The sequence below is a fragment of the Vidua macroura genome, chromosome 1 (assembly GCF_024509145.1).
Source record: "Vidua macroura isolate BioBank_ID:100142 chromosome 1, ASM2450914v1, whole genome shotgun sequence".
Classification (NCBI taxonomy): domain Eukaryota; kingdom Metazoa; phylum Chordata; class Aves; order Passeriformes; family Viduidae; genus Vidua; species Vidua macroura.
The window spans coordinates 122,354,918-122,377,146 of NC_071571.1; the positions used below are offsets into that span (position 1 = coordinate 122,354,918).

At 38.1% G+C, this 22,229-nt stretch overlaps 1 protein-coding gene across 3 annotated transcripts in view; it reads right to left on the reverse strand.

The window, feature by feature from the left end:
• Nucleotides 1–7,683: 7,683 nt before the first annotated feature.
• STAU2 (staufen double-stranded RNA binding protein 2) overlaps nt 7,684–22,229 on the reverse strand; it is a 170,798-nt gene continuing 156,252 nt past the window's right edge. For all 3 annotated transcript variants that reach the window (XM_053995765.1, XM_053995840.1, XM_053995685.1), the window contains 2 exons: nt 9,643–9,731; nt 7,684–8,796 (listed from right to left, as the gene is read on the reverse strand). In XM_053995765.1, the coding sequence (XP_053851740.1) occupies nt 8,703–8,796; nt 9,643–9,731 (183 nt within the window). In that variant the 3' untranslated portion in view covers nt 7,684–8,702. The remainder of the gene's footprint in view (nt 8,797–9,642; nt 9,732–22,229) is intronic.

A 22,229-nucleotide genomic window follows, 5' to 3' on the forward strand; every position in this document is an offset into this window, starting at 1 on the left:
CCCCTGGCTTTCTTGGCTGCTAGAAGGAAAATCACAGAATTATGGAGTTTACAGAAAGCCTCCTGATAGCATATCTGGGTTTGTGGTGTTGCCCGCACTTTGAGAAAGTGTTATCTCTTCCTCTGCATGACAGGAAACATTGAAGGACCTTCACCTGGCAAGAAATGCGCAGGAAACATATTTTAAGTTAATCCAAAATCTGATAAATATCTCCCAAAGGTAAATTAAAGCTCTTATCACCCTGTCTAACCTTTAATTGCACAACACAGGAGGTCTGGGTTTTATCAAACTATTGACTCTTTTTGTTTTAAGATTTCTTTGGCTTTCAGCAATTGCACAAATTATTCCTTGGTGAAGGCCTTAAGCAATAAAAGAAGCTGCTAATTTTATTTCCAATGGACTCACCCTTTTTGTCCTCAAATTTTGTTGAACATTTTTCTCTCTGCAATATGATGGAATGAATTTGAATAGATCGAAACTATCAAACAAAAATAAAAGATTAAACCAGGAAAAGCAAATATAGAAGTAAAAGAGGCCACAGAAGTTTGAAGCTCTATGTGATGTTACAACACAACTTCTGGATTAAGGAGAAAAGAGAAATACTCCCTTTATTAATATGATTAAGAAGGAAAACAAGCTGAAGTTCTTTGTTGGAACATAGTCTCCTCCTGACTGAATCCATGGAAATGAGCCTTTCTGTAAAGGCTCTATGTCATGGTCACACATTTCTCAGGCTTACATCATCTGTTGATCAGAGAGAAGTTTATCACTCAAGTGCAGTAGTCATGAAGGAAGGTAGTTTCCTCTGCAGGAAGAAGACATTTCCTTGTGGGGAGGGTGATACACCTACCTCACATTCAGCTGCTCTGATTTCCACGTGCTTTTGCAAGCCAGACTGAACTGTAAAGAACTGCACAGGGTAAGATTACTATGAATTTTTGCTGCATTGGCAATGTCTCTTAATAGCAGGTAGAATATAACTTTACACCTTCAAAGAATGCTTTAGCCACCAAAACATGGAAGTCACTGGGCTATGTTTCATCTTCACAGAAAACATTCAATTTTTTACAGAATATTTTCATATTCAGTGGTTCAGAAAGTACAAAAGTGCACAAGTGACTGCCTCATCATCAGCTGATACTGATATTTCACTATTTTAAGGAAATAGCTTGGAACTCTAGACTTTTTATATCTTAGCTGGCAAGTACTCTAAGCACCAGGTAATAGGAATCATATTCCTGTCTTACTAATTTAGTAAATGTAGAGTAGATCTGTTCAAAGTGAGGAGGATTATCTGGAGAGGTGTATGACACCCTGTTTCAGCAGACACTACAGCCTGGTTGACCAAGGCATTCCTGAAGCAAGATGCAGAGGAAGAAGTTAGTCTTCAGTCTTAGCTACTGAGTAAAAAGCAGATTTTTGTTGGCAAGAGTTTCTCCTTCACCAGTGTGTTGTATCTTGCCCAAAGCAGTAAAAATCCCTGGGATTCCTTGGGAGGAAGGGAGCATCAGAGTCCCAAAGTGACTGGAGGAGGAAATAGTTCATGTGGCTAAGATCAAAATGCTTCTGAACATGCCCAGAAATTGAGATTTACATGGGCAATCCTCTGCTTTGAGAAGTTGTCTGTCTGTGCACTTCAAGATGTTTTGTGTTAGATCTGGGATACACAAAGATTTTTCTGTACTTAGTTTGTCACCAAGTTAGGTGACCTAGTTTGGCACTTAAACATTTGTGTATTTAGATTATAGGTGCTTCTGTTTTCAGTTTGGCAGACAGATCATTTGTGTACATATATTCACATGTAGATAGATACATGCACAAATGTGTGTAGTTTGAATCCATTCACACACACAAAAACACACAAGTGTATACATAATATTTAAGTAAAGCGATTATATATAATTATTATATATATATATATATATATATATTTATAAATAAGAAAATTTTAGGTCCATTTTAAAAAGCCAATACTGGTCCCTTTTTACAGATCTTGCAAAACTGCCATTTTGTCTTAATTCTTCATCTGAAAAAAAAAAAGAAGGACTTCTGTTTGTAGAAACAAAGGGGTTTTTTGTTAACCAAAATTTAAAAGAAAATAGCAAAAAAAAAAATCCTGAAATCTATTAAGTCTCTAATTTCTCACAAACTCTTGTTCACAAAAATGTTTTCACAATATTTTTGAAATATGTGTGGAAACTTTTTATTCAGCTGTTGTGCAAACACGGCAGTTAGGAGTACAACTGATGGTAAGGGAAGAGACAAATCCTTAAGGCACAGAAGCCTTGCACTTATCCTTTGAGTACTTGCAAAATCTGCAGCAAAATTTTGTACATAAGGTTGTGAAGGCCTTGACAGTGTCCTTCCTCCTTAACAAGCACCTTACTTTTGTAAATATTTACAACAGACTGGTAGATCTGCTGGTATTTCAAAAGCAGTTTTCAAATGCCTCCAAAGGTGATATTCAAGATATAATTGTGACCAGTTGGGATCACATTTTCAGAAGACATCAGAAAAACCTCATCCTTGCTGGTATATTTTAACTAAGTCAGTGCTATTAACATTCTGGCCCTGGGTTGTTTTGTCTATGAGTTAGAAGAAACATTGAAATAGTAGCAACATATTTCTCATTGCTGTGTTGATCACATGCAACAAGTATTTCACAATAAGGGCTGGGTGACTTTTCTTTTGCAAGGAACTATTGCATTTCTGTGCACATTTAATTGTTTACTCCTACCATGTATTGTACATGGGAGCTGTAGTCTCTGATTGCCAGACATTTAACTACAGCATTTCTAGTGCATCTTGTAAACAGTTCCCAATTTTACAAACTATCAGTGGGGTTGAACTTTCATTCACATGGTTAAAGTATAGCTGCTGTGCTGCACTGGATGGGAACTTCTTCCTTGACAAGAAAAAAGTTCTGCACCTTTTTTACTTTACATTTTGTCTCCATATAGGAGGAGGTCAAGTTTGGTTTGCAATAAATTGTCATTTTATAAAAATAGAAGGCAAGAAAGTTCAGCTGAAGTATTGGGTTACCACAGACACGTGTCACATTTTGATTTTTTTTCTCTCTCCTATTTAAACATGTCTTCTGTGTTTTGAACTACATATGAAGACCTCCTATCTTTAAATCTAAATAATGTTTAAAAATGCTCATCTATTTCCAGCCAGTTCAAATATAGTTAATGTGGGGTGGGGTGGGGTGCGGAAACAGACCATTTTAAAATAGGGAATTAGAGAACATTGACTTTACTGTTATCGTCCTTAAATATTTTTAACAATTACCAGTGGTTTGGGAAAAAGAAAAACTATGCTGCACATATAATCACAAACAAAAGTACATAAGCAGGTTTAAATGATCTGTTTAGATGCATAAATATATATTTAATATATTGTAGTGAGAACCATAAACTGTTTTATCAAGGGTGATTCTCATTTTTGTGTGTTTTTGGATAAAACTTCATAGGTATTCAGGCTCTCCTAGATCCTGGTTATCATAAATAAAGGAAAATTTGGGCCTTAAATAAGTTATATTTTTATGTTAGCAACCACTTTGTTTAGCTTTCCTTCTTCTCATAAATCAATTATTGAGGCTTACTTAATTAAGAACATATTAGAAACATTTTCATTGTTGTTTTTTATATTTCCTTTGTACTGAAGTGCTATGGAGTTAAAACACCAAACACAAAAGTGCACAGCCAACCACGACTAACTGCATAAAGCAAATAACAAGCTGTACGATCAAAAACAAAAGTCAGTGCTGCTCATGTGGAATAACAGAAATCACACCACCAAAACACTTCATACCCGTCTCATCCACCGGTGTACACACTTGCTCAGCTCATACCACGCCTCAGGAATGCGGTCACAAACAGCAAGGGACTGCAGCAGAGGTAAATACCCGGAGGGGAAGCAGCGTTTCCCTGTGCCTCATCTTGACAGTTCCTCACGCCTTTGGGTCAGGGATCCTCGGCCAGGAGGAGGGAAAGGCAGAGCAAGCTGTTACTCAGGACATGCTTCTCTCTTTGCAGCTCTTCTGGAGGTGTCCCTGGGGAACTATGCCAAATATACACTATTGCCCAGGGCAGGTAACTTGCCATGTTTAAGCCAGAAGGCTGATGGAAGATAGCCATTATCCATTCTCACTGGTCACGGAACCATGTCCCCCCAAGGCACACAAAATCATCATTCCATGTTGTATTCAGGGCTCTGACAGAGTTCCTGTCTTTATTATCATTAAAAATCACCTCCCACCCTCTGCTCAGTTTTCTCAGGAGTTGCAAAGGCTGTTCTTATTTGAGCAAAGAAAATAATAAATACCTGTTTATAGGGTGCAACTGAGAGTGGGATATGCTGGATTTGACTGGGAGAGTCAAATAAGATTTTACCAAGCATATTTTTTTTACTTAGTGTTTCAAAACAAACAAATAAAAACCCAGCCCTCTGCCTATTAACTGGAAAACAAATCCAACTTAAAATTTTTGCTCGACTCTTACTGCAGGAAATGGGAAACCTTCGGCTGTTTCATGGGGAATTAGAGCAGGTCAGAAAGATGAGAGCAATAACAAGCAGCCACCCACCAATAAAATGCATGTAGTAAAGCACTGTCAGAGAGATCAAGGGCTTTGCATACACTTTAGGAAGGATTAGATTTCATTGTCACTTCAGGCCAAGGAGGAGGAGATTCCATATTCCTGCAGTCATTCATCCCAGCTACTCCCATACTCCTAAGGTTCCTCTCTACTCTCATCCAAAGACCCTTTAAAAATGCTGCTGATAAGTACTAAATATTTTAAATCCTATGACTTCCATCAGAGGAAATTAAATGCCAGCTTAATTATCTCTTGAATTCAATGAGGACTCTAGCTGAAGGGTAAATTCAGCTCCACTGTGAATGGAAGGGGAATGCTGGGATGGCAGGGAACAGAAATCTGTACCCTGCTCTGCAGCTCTACAGTCCCAGTGCTGCTGTGTTTTGTATTTGTCAGAAGCAGCACGTCTGTCCCTTTGGAGACCAGTGCTACATGTGTCAGTGTGAGAACAGAAACTGCCAGAGCGTGCTGAGCTGTTGACAGAGCAGTGTTCCACTGAAGATGATAACTCAGATACAAGATTATCCATGTGTATTCCCATCCTTTGAGCCGTATCAGATACCTCATTCTGTCAGTGATGAACCTTTTCCTGTGCAGGTTCTTAGTTTGCTGACCCCCAGAAGGCGTTGAAAAGATTCTTGAGAGGATACCGAAGTGACCTGTTTTCTCTTTAGCATAATTCCTGCTGATTAATGAGTTCTATAGGTTCAAAACTAATGACAATTTTGTGTTCTGAGCCCTTAAAATAAGTGTTGAGAACACTGTAGTCTGCTAGACAGGCAAACAGGCTATCCTAGGCTTTATTCCTAAAGACCAGCTTGCACCTTAGATCCACTTCTGTAAAACATGGCATTTGCTCATCTTTGAAAGTGCTCTGAGACATAGGATGAGATGTGTGGTATGTGTGCACAGCAGGGAACTAAAACTGTACTTGGTGCTTTGCAAACAGAAGTTGGACAAAATATATACCTTAAAGAACATATAATCTAAAAAATAAAATAAAAAATATCAGCTGCTGTCAGAAAAACAAACAACCCTTTTAGAACTAATAGTAACATTCAAACATATTGATGTTCTTTTAGTGTCCATCATCATTTACTTTTTAAACAAAACTAAATATAAAATCTGATCGGTTCCACGTGTACTTGTTTTAGAAAAAAAAAAAGAAAAAAAGAAAAGAAAAAAAAAAGAAATATTGACAAATACTGACAGCTCAGGAACTAAGAGGAACAGCTGTGAACCAACCAGAACTAAAGATTGGAGACAAGTCCAATTGCAGTGGATGCTGCAATATCACTGATGCAAGAATTTTGCTTAAGTTCTTGGGAGGTTGCTAGTGATAATGCCAAACTAAAATGTGTTCTGTATATGTGTATGAATACTGCAGGATATTCTTTAAGAAAATAAATGCTTCAGGTGGAACAGACTGAAATCTCTTTACTGACACAGGAACCTTGGAATGCCTTAATGAACCAAAATGACACTGTGGTGTTCAGGTGCAGTATCTTGATGAGCTCCATAGAGGTCTTTGTGATGCTGTTGGTACCTGTAGGGAGCAGGAACTCTTTCTTCAGATTATTCCAGGAAAAGCTCTATCAGCCTTCACTGGGGCCTCTGTGATGCAGCTTTTAACCTGTGGTTTGGGAGGTGCTTTGAAACAGCCATCTGTGTGTACTTGACATAAGGCTGCAGACTTTCAAACTTGTGATTACAACAACCATTAGTCAGCCCTGCTTTTGGAAAATTGTTAGAACTTCTGCTACTATATGACCCTCCTCCCCCAGCCTGCTCCATGTTTCTACAGTTTTGAGAAAAGGGAGTGAGTCCCCCAACTCAGTTACTTGCCTTGTTCTATGTCAGAATCAGAATCAAGCATAGTTCTGACAAGCAAGAGAATCTGAAATAAGAGTTTCACAGAGATACTCTTTCTCTACTGTTGCCTTGATTGGAGAGGCTGAATGAGCTCTCTTGAGCCTAGACAGCTGGTTGCACACATTTGGTTGCAACTTGATCATTGAGAGTGAGCATCACTTTGCTGCACTCCACATGCACTGGAGCAAGTCTAGTGCTCAATGCAGAGCCCACCTGCAACAAAGCAACTAATCTAAAATTTACTGGGATAGGGAGCATACCACAGAGGTTCTGTTGATGCCAGGGAGACCATACTGCCAGTCTCCTTGTCACATACTGCCCAGTAATCACAGCATCTCACCCTTAGGACAGAGGAATGGGTTTGCCTCTTCCTTTTGTTCTTGTTCTACATGAGAGGGGACAGTAATGCCATTTGTATCCTGCACACTGTCATGTACAGCTAAAGCACAGACTGAGGCTGTTTCTGAGCTCTCTGAGCTGTCTGATGAGCTGAAGGAGCAGAATTTCTGCTCCAGCTGCCAATTAGGCAGGTAACATATCCCTGAGAAAGGTGGTGTGTAAGAGCTAATTATTTTTGTATGGTGCTGCCTGAATAGCTTGAGTCTGCAGGTGCCAAACGCCCCTTGGAATCTGTGGGAACTGAAAGGCTCAGCTTGTTCCTGACTCTTTTATGGAGTCAGACCCTAGAAAACTTCAAACTTTTAGAACAAAGGCTCCTTATCTGCCGGGTTTGAGAGTGAATCATACCCATGAGAAACATGAAGTAGAAAAAAAAGACTCCAAGCACTGGTTCTGGGAGAGCAAGATGCCTGTTCCCCTGAAAGCCCGTCCCAGAGGTGAATCAATGCCACTGTACCTTGCACCATTTCCTCACATTGCTGCTCCTCTGCTTTTCTGCGTGAGTCACTGAGTTGTGATCTCTGGTTTTGGTGCTTCTACAATCTTGTGCAATGTTGTCATGGCTGTTATGCAGTTAAACTTTATCTGTTGCATTAAATCAAATAATCTGTATTTTGGGCAGGTAAATGATCTAAATACCAGCATGTCTGGTCTAACACAGTAAGTTTGTAAAAATGGTGGCAGGGGGACAGCTTGGTTGAAACCTGGCTCTAGTGTGGTAACCAGTCATTTGTTAGTTTTTAATTGTTTTCTTTTCCTTTTTTTCTCGTAGTTGTCTAACTGTGAGTGATAAAGAAAAGAGAAGACACTGTCATTGTACACATGAACTGATGTGGTTTTACTGCATTTGGCCACACACTTAAAAGAAATATGCTGGTACAGAGCAGCCACAGGTCTTATCTCCTCTGCCACTCCTTTCACAAAAGAACAATCTTTACATCAACAGTTTCCACCCTTGGCTTGATAACGTTGCAGTCCTCCCTTTTGCTCTTGGTCCGAATGCAGAGATTAAAAACACTCAGTTGATGCAAACGGTGGGTTGATACAACACACAGAATGGGGTGTAGATGTGCTTCACACAACAGAGAGCAGAATTGAAGAGGAAAATGTTGCTTGGAGGCAAGACGCCTCTTTAATTGATTATGGCAAGGAAAATCAAATACCATATTTGCTTTTTTCCTGGAGTATATCGAAAATGATCATAACTAACATCTGTTCATGTTAAGCAAATACTTGTCAAGATTTAAACTTCTGTTTGCATACAACTCTGAGTAGTGCATCTTAAAGTCATACATATTCATATAGAATGAAGAATGCATAATGTCTGCATAAAAAGATAAGCTGTATGACTATATATGAAGACAACAACTACAATTCTCACAGCACTGTCATTGGTTAATTTTAAAATATTCAAGCATTATTTAAAAAACAGTAAGCTGAACTTAAAACTACACTACAAAAATTGTATAACTGAACCAATGCTGACTTGTTTTCCTCAATATTAATCAATTGTAAAGTTTCTCCTTTTTTTCCCCCAACACTTTTTGTTAATTCATTGTTATTTTAACCTCCAGTAACACGATCAGACTTCTTCTGCCTCTGGGCAATTGAGTTATGCTCTGATCTCGAGTTCTAAGGGAAATGTTCAATTTTATTTTTTTCCACAGTTGAATAAACAGTACCATGTATACTATCTCTTGTGTTAAAATAGTGTTGTCTTCACATAAGACTCAAATAATGGTATTAGTCATTCATTTCCTTGTACACATACACCCTATTGCGTGTTGACAGGTTTATAAGGATGCAGTGGCAGCCGTGGGTGCTGGGAAGCTCCTAGACGACAGTCTTTGAATCCTTGCAGTCCTGAGCAATGGTGCCTGAGTTAGTCTGTTTATTGTCTGCTTTCTCTCCCAGATGCTTGACTTGTCTGAAAGATTAATACATTAACAAGAGTGGTAAGGTCCAGGGTTGCACATCTTTAAGACATGTTTATTACCAGATGGCACTTGAGATTCAAAGGTCACTGTGGAAGGTAACATTTTAAAGTGAAACAACAATATTTATGTTCAAATACTATGCTGATGAGATCATATGGAAAAATGTTTCTGATTAAATTAGTTTATAAATAGTTGCAATATATCTACTGAAAATTCCAAATGCCACTTTTAGTCTTACTTCTTTTATTCTATTACTTCCTAATTTATTTAGTAACACAAGACTACTTTCTTACATAAACAGACTAGCAGCTGGAAAAAAAATCTTTACTGGATGGACAATCCCACTTTCTTAAATAATTGAAAATCCAGTGTGAAACCCTGTTCTATTGTCTACTACTTAAAGCTAAATTCCATATCAGAGTTTTTTTAAGACCTGAAAGAAATTTCAACTTTTAAATTCTCTGAGGTAAAATTCAGCTTGCAGTCATAAAGACTTATTGGCAGATAGCTATGCTTATTTACAGGCAATATCATGTGCTACAACACATTTGACAAAAATCATGTTATGCTACTTACACAGAATCCATCCTATGGAAAGAAAATCCTTTTCTTTAGCATTTCCACAGGACTGACTATCTCATAGCTTATTAGTAAACATTATCAGTAACACTAAACCTGAAATCGTGTTTATCCTCTCAAATTGTCACAAACTGTATGTAAATTCCAGAGGAAATAGTTTTGCATAAGTTTAAAAGGGCAACTAAGCTCTTAATTAACATTTCTTATCTACCATGCCACACAGGCATTAAAATGCAGAGGATTTAAATGGTACTTACTTTTCATGCGATCCGTTCTCAACTTTCATAGCTCCTTCCACTGGATCCAGTCCTTGTTCTGAAAACTGTTTCAAGGCACTTAACGCTGCCTAAAGAAAAAAATGAGTTGTCAAAAAACCCACTGGCACAATTATATTAGCACCAAATGAAGGAAGGTGTGTGTTTTGATATTCTAGATTCAGTTAATTTCCTGTGTATTGAAGCCATCTAGCCTCCAGAGCTAAGAGTGGGTGCACCACGGCTCCATGATAAACAGCTGTGCTTGTGCATGGATTGAGGAGATCTCTTTCTTCCTGGGCATATCAGTGACTCCCATTTGTGTCTATGCAAGCCTCATCACTTATATAAAGAATAGGACATACTTTTAGGATTCTTGGCTTTCTGGCTGTAAAGTGTCTCGAGCTTCCCCACATGCTTTCCTAGAGCCCACACTTTCCAGAGATCCTATGGACAAACTTTTGAGTTTAAAATGGTTGCAGAAGGTGTGAGAAGTGAGAAGAGGGTCAGCAGGATGCTACCAGCACTCCAGAGTCAGATCTGGAACAGTGTTACAGCTTGATGTCTTACACACAGGTAGTGAAATGTGCTTAATCAGGGGGAGCCTATATGGGGCAATTAGGGAGAATCAGGAATAGAAGAACAGTCAGTTTTTATCTAATATTTTCCATTACATTCTTCATTGACCAACTTCTGCCTTATCTGCTGTAAGCCCCTTCTTCTTCTCTTCCCTCTATCTGCTTTGGTAAAAAAAAAATTCTTTTTTGTAATTGATTCAGAAAAGGTTGATTATGAAATTCTCTGACACCACATGGCCGACTTTGAAGATAGAGTCAGCACAATAAAACAGCTGAGGTCAGTTCTACTGAAAAGGTGAAATGTAAAGCAGAATCACAAAACGGATTTTGCTTTTTAATCACTTCCTCCTGAGATGCATTCAGAACTAATCACAGGGGAAAGAAAAGGTGACTCTTCCCATTGTGCCCTAAGATAATACCTCAAGCAGTTGAACTGACTGGAGGCCCTAAAGTGCTGTTCAAAGTGAAGCAACACTTGCTGCTCTCTTCTTATTTTTTGGGACAGAAAGAATCTGGGACTCTATCTTCCTTTCCCTCAGAGAGCAGGGACCCTGCCTGGAACAGGAGCTGCCATTGTAATGAAGCACTAGATTTGCCTTTGTACTAATTCTTTGCCTGGATTCTCTCAACAACTCCTTTGCTTGAAAGGTATGTTTATACAACTTAAATATTATTAGACAATGTGTACTTTGGTGAGATGAATAACAGCACAAAAATTGCCAGGCTGCCCCAAAGTAAAGGACCACGTGTCCCATATTTGTCTATATTTGTCTATAGTAATGACTAGCTGCTGAAGCCTCAGAAGGCTGTACAAGGCACTCCCACCCATCACACATGAAAGTAGAATCTTTCTAGTCTGTGAAATGTTATGGTTTGTGCCCTGATGGGGAAAAAAAAAAAAAAAAAAGCAATTAACATTTTATAAAGTCTCTTGGTAAACCTAAATTATCACTGTTACTTACAATCTACTCCACCTTTACCATGTGTTCTGAGCCCCCTTTATGAGATCCCATTACTGGATCTTTCACTTTTATCACTCACTGAGTTCCCCAGAGAGAATTTTCTCTTTCCTCATTTCTTCTGGTTTTCTTGATGTTTTGATATATTTCCATTCTTCATAAAAATTATTTGTCTAGCACCTCATAGTGTCCCTTCACAAGTTTCACATGTACATTCTCTACTCCTATAAGATCTAACCACCATCTATCTTTCCATCCTTGATCTTGATTGCACAGCAAAGTCACTGCTCATTGCAAATAATTCCTCCAATGGCAACGAGGGTTTTCAACTACACTCCTCTTAACTTTTCTGTTCCAGTAACCCGACACATTTCTTCATCCCAGTTTCTCTCTTCTCCTCTCCCTGAGGTCCTTTTCATGACAATGCAAGCACAACTCATCAGGTGAGGAAGGGGAGTGATTTGGGCTCCTATGCTTCCTTGTACTTTAATTGGTCATGGGTTAGTAACTGTGAGAAATAATCCAATGGGTAGGGACTGGCACCCAAGAATCTCCCGTCTTCTCACATCCATTTTTTCCTGATGCATATTAGCAGAACTATCAGAATCTCCTTCCTTCTTATGTATGGTAAACCAAAGCCCATTACCAGGTAGCACTGCAGGGAGGGAAGGAAGCTGAGACATCGGCTCCTCCCACAGTTAAACTGCTACCTCACATGTTTCTCAACCCACTTTGTTTACTTTTTCATACCCACTCTTTGCTTCCTGGTCTGATGTGTGAATTGTGAACTTAGTGTGGAAGAACTTTGTGTTCAGGTTATTTGTTTGTATAGTGACTTGGACGAAAATGCCCTGATCATAGTTTGTAAGTAGAGCCAAGTAAAGTTTCATTCAAGATTAAATCACAGATTGATCATATGATCTGCAGAACAGTCTGGTCTCAATTAGAGGTAACTGAAATCCTGAAATCATCAAGAGATTAATTAGACCAACACAAACATCCAAATTCTAGAATTGCTGAGTAGCTCTGTTAGTACTACTGTTTTACTCACAGAACTGACTATTTGCAAGGCATCCCACATAAATTACAGAGCAGCTTTCAGGGTTGTTTTCCAGGAAAACTGATTTGAAACTTTCTGGATGAACATTAGCCACTAGCTTAATAGGATCAGATCAAGAGAGCCCCTCTCCTCTTTTAACAGCAAGGGGAAAAGTACTGCAATATAAAATAATGAACATTTTGCATATAAACATGGATCACTGGGTGTCAATGGGAGCAAGGGAGCATATGGCTGTCAAAAAGTAAATATGGAACAATTAGAGAAAATACATGAAATTAAAATATGATTCAAGGTGTTCAATGATAAGCATGTTTAATACCAACACAATTCCGAAATCCTAATGCTTGTAATATGCTGCAGTCTCATTTTGCCATCTCACCCTTCTTCAAGCCATGCCTTTCCCATACTGAAATATGACATAAAAGATAAAATCTCAGACCTATTGCATTTGTGAAACCAAATATCAGAGAGATCAATTGGCAGGGAAGCAGTCTGTGCCTGTATCCTTGATATGCTGGCTACAGGTATCAAGGTGTTCTTGTGAGCACTGTTGAAGTCTGCACTTTTCCAGCTCCTAAATGCGCTCCCACCCAGGACTTCAGCAGCTGTCAGGGCTAAGCTTTTCTTCCCCAGGTTCTCTCAACCTCCTACACCTCACAGTCCCTCTTAAACTTCCAGTTTCCTAATGTGTTCCAGGTTAATATGAGGTCTGATTTCTTTTTCATGGAACCATGTCTTACTGTCCATAGGCTACCTGTGGGGGAAGCCTAATTACTTATATCCCAACATTTGCAACAAGATTTGAGTTTTGGGAAGGTTTATTTCCTTTTTCAAAGGTTCACTTGTGGGATGTGGCTGAAGGGGAGTAGAGGAATGGTAGAGAGAGCTCTGCAGTGTACCGAAAACTCCCCCTTTTCTTTCTCCCATAGCCTGCTTGTATTTGGAAGGATCAGCGAGCTAAGAGAAGCAGGTGAGTAAACAATACTTTGGATCTTAATTGATGCCTTTAATGTTTCTTCTCTCCCCATCATGCCCCTAGACAGACATGAAGATGCTGGATTCAGGAAGGAAGCTGGTAGCTTAGAGGCTGTGACCTGAATAGTCAGCAGAGCAACACAGAGCTCAAGTAATCTGCAGCGAAGAAGAGTTACAAGCAGACACCAGGGTAATTTAACCCATGATTCAATTCTATTAGTCCCAATAGATTTACACCACTCGGCTTAAATATAACTTATGAATGGCAGATAACTTAGGTTAAATGAAAAGGAAAGGAAAGAATGGAACATTTGACAGTGAATCTGGTGAACAATTTCCTCTTTCAAAGGCTCAACACTTCCTTCCATTGATATTTTTCTTACAATACAGCATCTGCACAGATACAGAGAAATTTTTCTCTCCCCCAGAAGATTTTACAACTGTTTTGTGAGTGAAGCCCCATAGGTTACAGAACAGATGTCCTTACACATTTCTTGTATCACTTGTTTTTTGTGTAGCTACAACAGTGCCAAAAATACGATGCCAACAGGATGCACCGCGCTGCTAGCTGTTTGTCTTGGCTGCCATTTCCATTATTAGTATGTGTGTGTATCAGGATGAGGATGGATGTTTCCAGTCATTTTTTAGCTTTCCTCAAGTCAATTGGCAATTAGTAAATAGCACTGAAACTTGTAAATATTCTTCCTGTTTCTCACTCTGGGGATTAAGTGTCTTATAATGACAATCTAGTAACATTAGATCATTCTGTAGCAAGAGCAGCAGACAGGCACTCCACTAGCCCATATGCATTTAAGATCACATCCTCACGATAAAATTTTCATGTTTGTTTTAACACAGTATGTGGTTTGTGTTTTTCCTCTTAAATCTATATTATATTTCAGCTTATTACGTGAAACTGAAAATTGTAAAACTTTGTTGTTCTCTGTGGCTCTTCCAGTTGACTTTACCAAGGAGGTCTGAGACAATTCTAATAAAGACACTGTTTCATACTGTTAGTTCACTGGCAGTATGCCTCCTAACATCAACTTTCTAAGTACATGAAAAAATATATTCAGCTTGGCCTTAATCAGTGTTTTCTGAAGACATAAAATTATGGGCAGAAACTGCAAGACTGATTTGTCAGGGTCTAGAGAAGTTCATGCAGGACAAGATTTTATTGTCTTTAGTAGCTGGGTCTTAGTTCAGGACCGACTTTGCTGAGTCAAATGATTCATTGTGGTCATGTTTCTTGTAGTCACATGCCATATGCATCAGCAAGTCTCTATTGCTCAAGTTTAGACTTGAGAACATGTTTGCATACCAGGTTACCATCACAGACTCTAAACCTGGATTTTAGTTTCTAGCCAAAAGCCTAGACAACAGTAGAGCATGAGCAAAAAACTGGTAGTATTTACAAACAAATCAATGTTTATTTGTTTTATAAATCAAAACAAAAAATGTCCCTCTAATCAGTGAGTTTCTTTCCCTCTCCCTGACTACTGAGGCCTCAAAAGGCAGAGTCAGCTGTGCAATAACATTGCAGCAAAGCTGTCTGCATCAGTAATGAGATGCACTTCATGAATTTTTAATATATGGATTTTAATTTCACATTTAAAGGCTATTGAAAAAAACCCAACAATATTACAGCTAAAGAGGTGAGTTTGAAGGTTCAGTCCCCCAAAACTGAGCAACTATTTAAATTTGTATGTATTCAAATTATTGTTCTTGGTGATTGCTTTTAATTTCTCTAGATGACGAAGTTTTTGACTAAGCTTCCACCTGGCTTTAACTTGCCCACACTCAGTACTTCATGCATAGAGAAATGCACAAAGAGAAGATATGTTTCTTTGTGTAGACTTACATGCACACAAAGTAGCTAAAATTTGACTCCTTAACATCCCTATTTAATTCTCTTGAATTTGTCAGGTTGGCTACACGCAAGCTAGACACCAACTAAGTATTGCAAACAAATCCCTTTTTCCCCCAGCTTCTGTTGTAAATGAATTTACTATATTGCAAGCAATAACTCCTGCTAGGAGTTTTCATTGCTTTCCTTTCAATGTGCTGTTCTCTCCAGCTGATTAGATTTCATGTGAACCAATGTTAAAATCTGTTTGAATATTAAGTTCAGAAAGGTTTTTCACAGCACACAGTGTAAAGCTTAATTAAATGACTTTAAGCTCTTTCCTCATATGGTTTATGATATGCATGAAAAACACAGGGTTATAATCTGATTAACTCGTGTAGTTTACATGGAAATAGCATTTTCCAAACTGATTAATCTCTACACAAAGGTATAGTCACCTGATAGGCACTACACTTAAGGCTGCTGATTGCACCTGTCAAGAGAAGGAGCTTGGAGGATAGGAGGAGTCCACTATTTTCAAACAAAGAATGATGATTCACAGATGTAGCTTAGAACAAGTCCCACGTTGTAGTTAATGCTGCCCCCAGGCAACTCATGCAGCCAGAATTTAAATGACACACAATCCATGTACAGCCTGACCTTGCCAGCTTTCTGGGGGTAATCCTAAAGTAAGGATTAACTGTTCTTGAACAATTTTTCCAACATATTAAACAGAGCTTCTATCAACAGCATGCATGTCACCTTCTTCCACCTAGTTTCATTGGACATGTACTCTTTCCTCCATGCCTCTTAATATGCTGAGAAGTGCATGGAGTGAAAGACACTATTCAACATGGAACTTTATTTCCATAGGTTTTGATCTTCAACCTAAATTCATCTACTTCATCTATTGAAGAGACTGCTTAACAGTAGAGAGAGTCAATTGGGCATGCTTATTTTCCATGTGAACCACCACACTCAAAATCTGACTGCCATTCTTGTGACCATACAATAATTCCAGGAGTAAGGAATGGTGAAGCATTCTCTTAAAGCCCAAGAAAGAGCTGCATAATCATCTGGGTTGAGATTGTTTTAATAGTGATAGAATGCTTTCCAGTCACAAAGAGAGAAAAGCTGAAAAGCACCTATTTAAAAATTAGTAAAGGGTATGCTTTTCTATGAAGAGGATTTAATCAATGGTACTTAAAGTAAAAAACATCTAATTTAACAGAACATAAGAGATTAATCCAGCATGGAGAGATTAGTCTAGTTGCCAAGTTTAGGTTGTGTTCTTATTTGCAGGTAGGAATTAGAGAAGAAGGGATTGCTAAAGGATCTGTATGGGACTCAGACTGTACAGGACTGTTCTTTAATCTGCATCTTCTCAGACTCCTCCCACACTCATATTCCCACTTGAAAGGGGCAATATACTCAAGTGCTACCAAGACATTTGCCTGCATGACAATTTATGCAGGAAACCAGTAAGTTGATGCTTCTTCATGAACATCTCAAAAGAGCTTTCAGGTTCAGTGCCAGTATCTACTGAGGTGTGTCTACATCCTCTAACAGTGAAGTGAAGTGTGAAAGTTGGGCCCCAAGTACCAGCACTTAAAATACATCTTAAACAGTTAAAACAGAATTAAGAGTAAGGTAAATCTTCTATCAAATATTTTCAGTATCTTTTCAGTTTATCTGCTATAGTTTTTGTCTAGTATTCTGGAAGTTCTTTTAAAGTAAACTTATTTCTAAGTTCAAGAATTCAAATGTTTCCTTCAGTTGCTGCAATTCCAAGAACAAATACAGAAAGAATCATGCATCATCACAGCTTATTTATGAACATGAAAGAAAATATTTTAAAATTAAATTTCCAAGTGTTTGCACTACATATATACAACAGAATTTTACTAGACAGCAATTAATCTTAAATAAATCTTGCTTCTAATTTTATATCCTTAGACAAAAGCTACTTAAATACTAACTTTCAAAAGGAAGTAGACATTTAAGTAATATAGGGGCTTTCAGTAATTAGAGATTTCCAAATGAGAGTATTTAGATGTCCAATTATTGGTAGGTAGAGGTTTAAATTATGCAACAAAGACAACACTCAAGCATGATTGAAGAGCTGCAGACAAAAATTATAGGAGATTTTAAGAAAGACAGTTTCAAATGTAAAGCTGAAAACAGCAGAATGCATATCCTCAGGCAAAATCCTGCACCAGCATTGAAAAAAGGCCATGAATCACTCTCTCATCACTGATGGCTGGAAAATATCCTTGTCAGCTGTGTTCTCAGAATGATTTGGTTTATTTATTTATTTATTTATAGGCATTTCTCCACATCACTGCAATAGAGTTGCAACTCTGCTGCCATTAACCCTATATATATTGCAGAACATTTTGACCTCCTGATTTTAAATAAGTTGACTGAGATTCCTGATTGTGTAAGAGTTTACAGTGGCTTCTAAAATACACTTGTTAATTCTAAACAATCCTCTTCCTTCATCTGACCTCCACAGCTCCATACTGGTTTTGACATCACTGCCGCTGCCTTCACTGCATGGGTGTCAATACATAAATGACTGTGTTATTCCCCATGAGGGAATGGGCCCTGACCCACACAGTAATGTAGATATAGCTAGAATTCTTTTAACAAAATTGATGAGCTATAAACATTTATTCTGCTATATAAGTGGTTTTCTTAGGTAATTGCTCATACAGAGTGGTCAAAAAAATAGATATTAGAAGTTTTTTATGAATTCCCAAATATCCACACCAAAATCAGTATACAACAAGATTCAAGCTATCAAGTATTACTCAATACTTGCATCAACATGGTTACTCTTTCACTTAGTAAACTGATCTTGTAAAACACTCTCACTAGTGTTTAGGTACTTTTTGGCTCTCCTTGCAAATATCCTCTTTTTCATAAGACAAAGTGTCACTAAAGAACAGAGGTAGTTTAATTAATGCTGTTTTAAAAGAGAAGGAAACCAAAGAGAGAGAACATGAGCACAGAAAGGGCTGGCTCAAGGTCAGGCAATAAAAGTAAGAATCAGTTTTACTAGTTTACATGCATTTTGTCATAGGCCAAGATAGAAGGAGATTCTGAATAAAGGTATTTAATGATAGAAAATTTTGAAGTCTGCACTACAGCCATTTAATTCAAATGCCTCATTCCTTTCACTATCACTCATCAAGCTATCATCTTCCCAACAATGTAAAACATTTTCTATAGAGGAGGAAAAGTCACCCTTTTAGGAGAAGATGACTGGTGAGAGCCTCTCACAATTTTTTTTTTGCTGAAATATTCTAAAGAGTACTTTGCCGCCCACAATGTTTAACGAAACTACCTATTTTTTTCTTTAAACGTGACATATTTTTATGTCTAAAGACCATACACTTTGCTTTAGACATGGGAGCAATTTCCTAAATATCAGATTCCTTGGTTTTAGCAATTTTAGAATGAAAGAATGTTTGTTCTCTCATACTGAGTCCATTACCTTAAATTTTAAGCTCTTGTCAATCTAAACATGGCTAGAAACTTCAGTTTGAAGACAAAAGCAATAGATTACACTTAATGCAAAGCATTGGCCATTGGTTTCTTCAAGGAGCAAATTGTAGCTGGAACAATGGGGGAGTCTAGGGCTGTAGATTCTTGCATTACAACATCTGTAATGAAGCTCACGTACTAAATTGTATCCTATCTCTGTTTCTGTGAAACTCTACTCCTGTGGCCGCCACACTGGCATTCAGAGAAGGATACTTCCACCCTCAGAGCCCTAATGACCAATCCCCCTCTTCATTCTCCAAGTCTCATTTTACAAGTGTGCATATATGTCCAACAAAGTACCAAATCTAGATTGACAGCTAAAAGCATTATATTTAGTATATATGGCATGTAATTAGAAATTTGAGTGTTTCCAAAAGGAAAAAGTTTTTTATTCTGATCTCAGAGTATTCTTTCACTGCATTAGCTGGTATTTTTTGCCTAATTGAAGTTGATTTAAGTGTGAGCAGAGTCAGACCCAAGAGTTACAGGACAAACTTCTCATCTGAAGTAGTTTGCAATATAATTTTGTCTTTGCTAACTGTTGATGGCTCATCCTCATCCCATTTTAACCTACAACCATCAGCTCCCTTAATGGAAGTGTCTATAAAGATCCTCTCTAAAATATGCTTTTCCAGCACACTTAATGTCTTTTAATGTCTTTCCAATTAAATCCAGATGTGAAAAGCTTAAGGAACAGTTCTCAGGACTGAAAAAGATGACATAAATCTTGCAGCTGACAGAGATCCCACTGAGCTCAGTTGGGGAAATTCACAGAGGACTTCTTGTGGGCCAGAAAAGCTGCTGGGTATAAAGACAGATGTGTATACTCCTATTAAAAAAATTTAAATAAAAACTGACTCCTACAATGAGGTATCCACAATTATCAGGGACATTACTAACTCAATCCCTCAATGTGCTGAGCACATCCTGTGTGCTAAATTTCCCTCATCTTTTCGGGAAGTTTATCAGAGTTGCAGGGGGTCACATCTGTTTGGGAAAGACCCCCTCACCTTTCAGGATTGCACCTCTTAAACCACTGTAGGGGCTTTACTGGAAAACTCTATCTGCCTTGCTCTCTTACTGCTATCAACAGGGAGGTAACATACCCTGCAAAACAATACTGAATTTTGGTCCACTCTCTATCTCTTCCATAATCAAGTTAGCTTATTATACTGTGGTTTTATTACAGAAGACTCTCCAAATGTGATATTAATTATAAATTCTTACCAGTATGATGGGAAACTGGGCATTCTTAGTAGCTGACTACCACTGCTGTGCAAGTGTTGTTTGTGCAGCTGTCAATTTGGGGTTTGTTTTGCTGTAATCACTTGCACACCCTTAGGATTTTTAAATTTTATTTTATTTTATTTTAACAACAGTACATCATCTTATTTTCCAAACACAAACTGTAAATGTAGGCTTAGATCAAGCCACATCTTTCAGAGGGACAGGAAATATTAACACACATAGTTTGTATTAAAGAATGTCTCTAGAAAACTGCCCAATGCTAACAGCTTTCATAATTTCCTACCTTTCTGCTACTTAGTTACTTTTGAAATTAGTAAAGTATCCACACAAATCAATGATTTTTAAAGAGCTACATCCTTGTGAGACATCTGAAAAGAGAAGAATGTTCCAGGATAGAAGAAAACCCCATTTCTAACTGAAGCTTAAATTTGGGTCCATGTTCATTAGTGATGGGAACTTCAATAGAGACATTTTGTATAGCATTACTTCATTTCTTTGCATTTTTCTAATGTCCATACAAAGGTTTTAGCATGATTTGGTGTCATGAGTGAGTGTAGAGAAATATGAAACTAACTACCTGAATTAAAGGACAATCTTGCATTCTGAAGTACAAGTGATCCAACATAGGGATCTGAACAGTAGTGCAAACCCAGCTCTGAAAGCAGCAGGCTCCTAAACACACACACACAAACTCTCTTGAAGACAAAATTCCTCTGGTTCACAGCTTGCTTTACTTTTCACAATGGCCAGCACTTTTCAGACTATCACTCCCTCAGGGCTGAAGGCTGGATCTGACTCCCACCAAAATCATTGCTTCATGACCATCACCCAGGAGTCACAAGGAATGGCCTTCCCTTGGAATGAGCTGCTGCTGCTGCCATGAGGATCCCACTCTTGGCTAGCTCAGGGAATGAGCTCAAATCTTTTGCACTTTGCTGCCAGGGACCACCAGGCCAGCTCGGATTTATAGCTTTTTCTTTACAGTTTTATGATACAAGAATCTTCACTTGTAATTACAACAGCATTTTGTTGGCTCCCTGCCTTCACTTGGGTATGCGCAACACCATATCCTTCATTCCAGCCTTTTTTATGTCAGGACCCCAAATTTGAGAAGAGGTACATCAATATTACAAGGATGCTGCAGATCTTGCTGCTCCTTAAAGCAGCAAGATCTTGTACATATTTTTCAGGGGGACACGTCAGCAGCTGCAGCTGACATTCAACTAGGAGCCTAGTGGAGAGCTGGTCAAAATTCTTCCTCAGAAAAATACTGAACTAAGAAAAAACTTTGTATGAGAATTTATGATTTCTGAGAAAAGGTTTTTAGGTCCAAGATAGACTCTTCAGTCAAAACATCAGAGACAAATGCCAAATATAACCACTGCACTAATGACTGTTTGGTTGCCACATACTTGTTGGCTTGTCGCTATGAGAAAAATTCAACAGGTCTCTAGTTTATTTAAAAGTGAATGGAAATACTTGTACACTTGATGTGTTTTGTGGGATAAAAAAAAAAAATCTGTTTTATTCAAAAGAAGGTGACCCTTCTTTTCATTAAGCTGCTGTATCACCTTGAAGAAACACTTCAGCTCAATATTTTTCAGACATACACTTAGCTCCTGACTTTGAGATAATCAAGTGGTACATTTCCATCACTTGTGGTTTAAACTTATTTTGTCATTTTCAGTGGAGGCATAACCTCCTTCAGGGAAAATTCCAGGTATTTTAGATACCATTTAATAGTTAACTGTCAAGTAATTTCCAGGTCTTTTAAACAAAGAATACTTCTGTGCAAGCTTAATTTATAGAGCCATATATGTCCCATTTTAAGTGGATGTGATTAAGAAGAAACACTAAGCTTAGATTATTCTACTAAATGAGAAAAGTTTAAAGCCAATAAACTGTATCTAGGATTTTAGCTGGGAGATGAAATAAAAGGCACATTTGTTCCTGGTCACTGAATTTTTAACCTGCGTCTGTTGCTCCTGCTGTTAAGCTCCTATACATTCCTTACTAGCCCGTAGTGTCCAGCATTCCCAGCTCTCAGTGCTTGGAATTAGAGGTGAACTGCAAAATAAAACCAGTTTTTTTTGAGAGCTAGTGTGTGGAAAGCATCAGATATTCTGACAGAAGGAGGCAAGTGAAAATGCTAATTTTTAAAAAGAAGTCTTCTACAGATTCTTAAAAATTTAGATTACATGTATAAAAATTCCAACCTACCATTTAGGTCTGAGAATTCTGGCAGTATCTGAAAAATGGGAAGATGCTGCTGAATCTGGTGGATAAATGAAAGCTGTACACTATCTAGCCTCTTAGTAAAGAAAAGAAGTTGAGCCTTATGCTCGGACTCAGGTCTCTGTCTCAGGTGTGAGAAT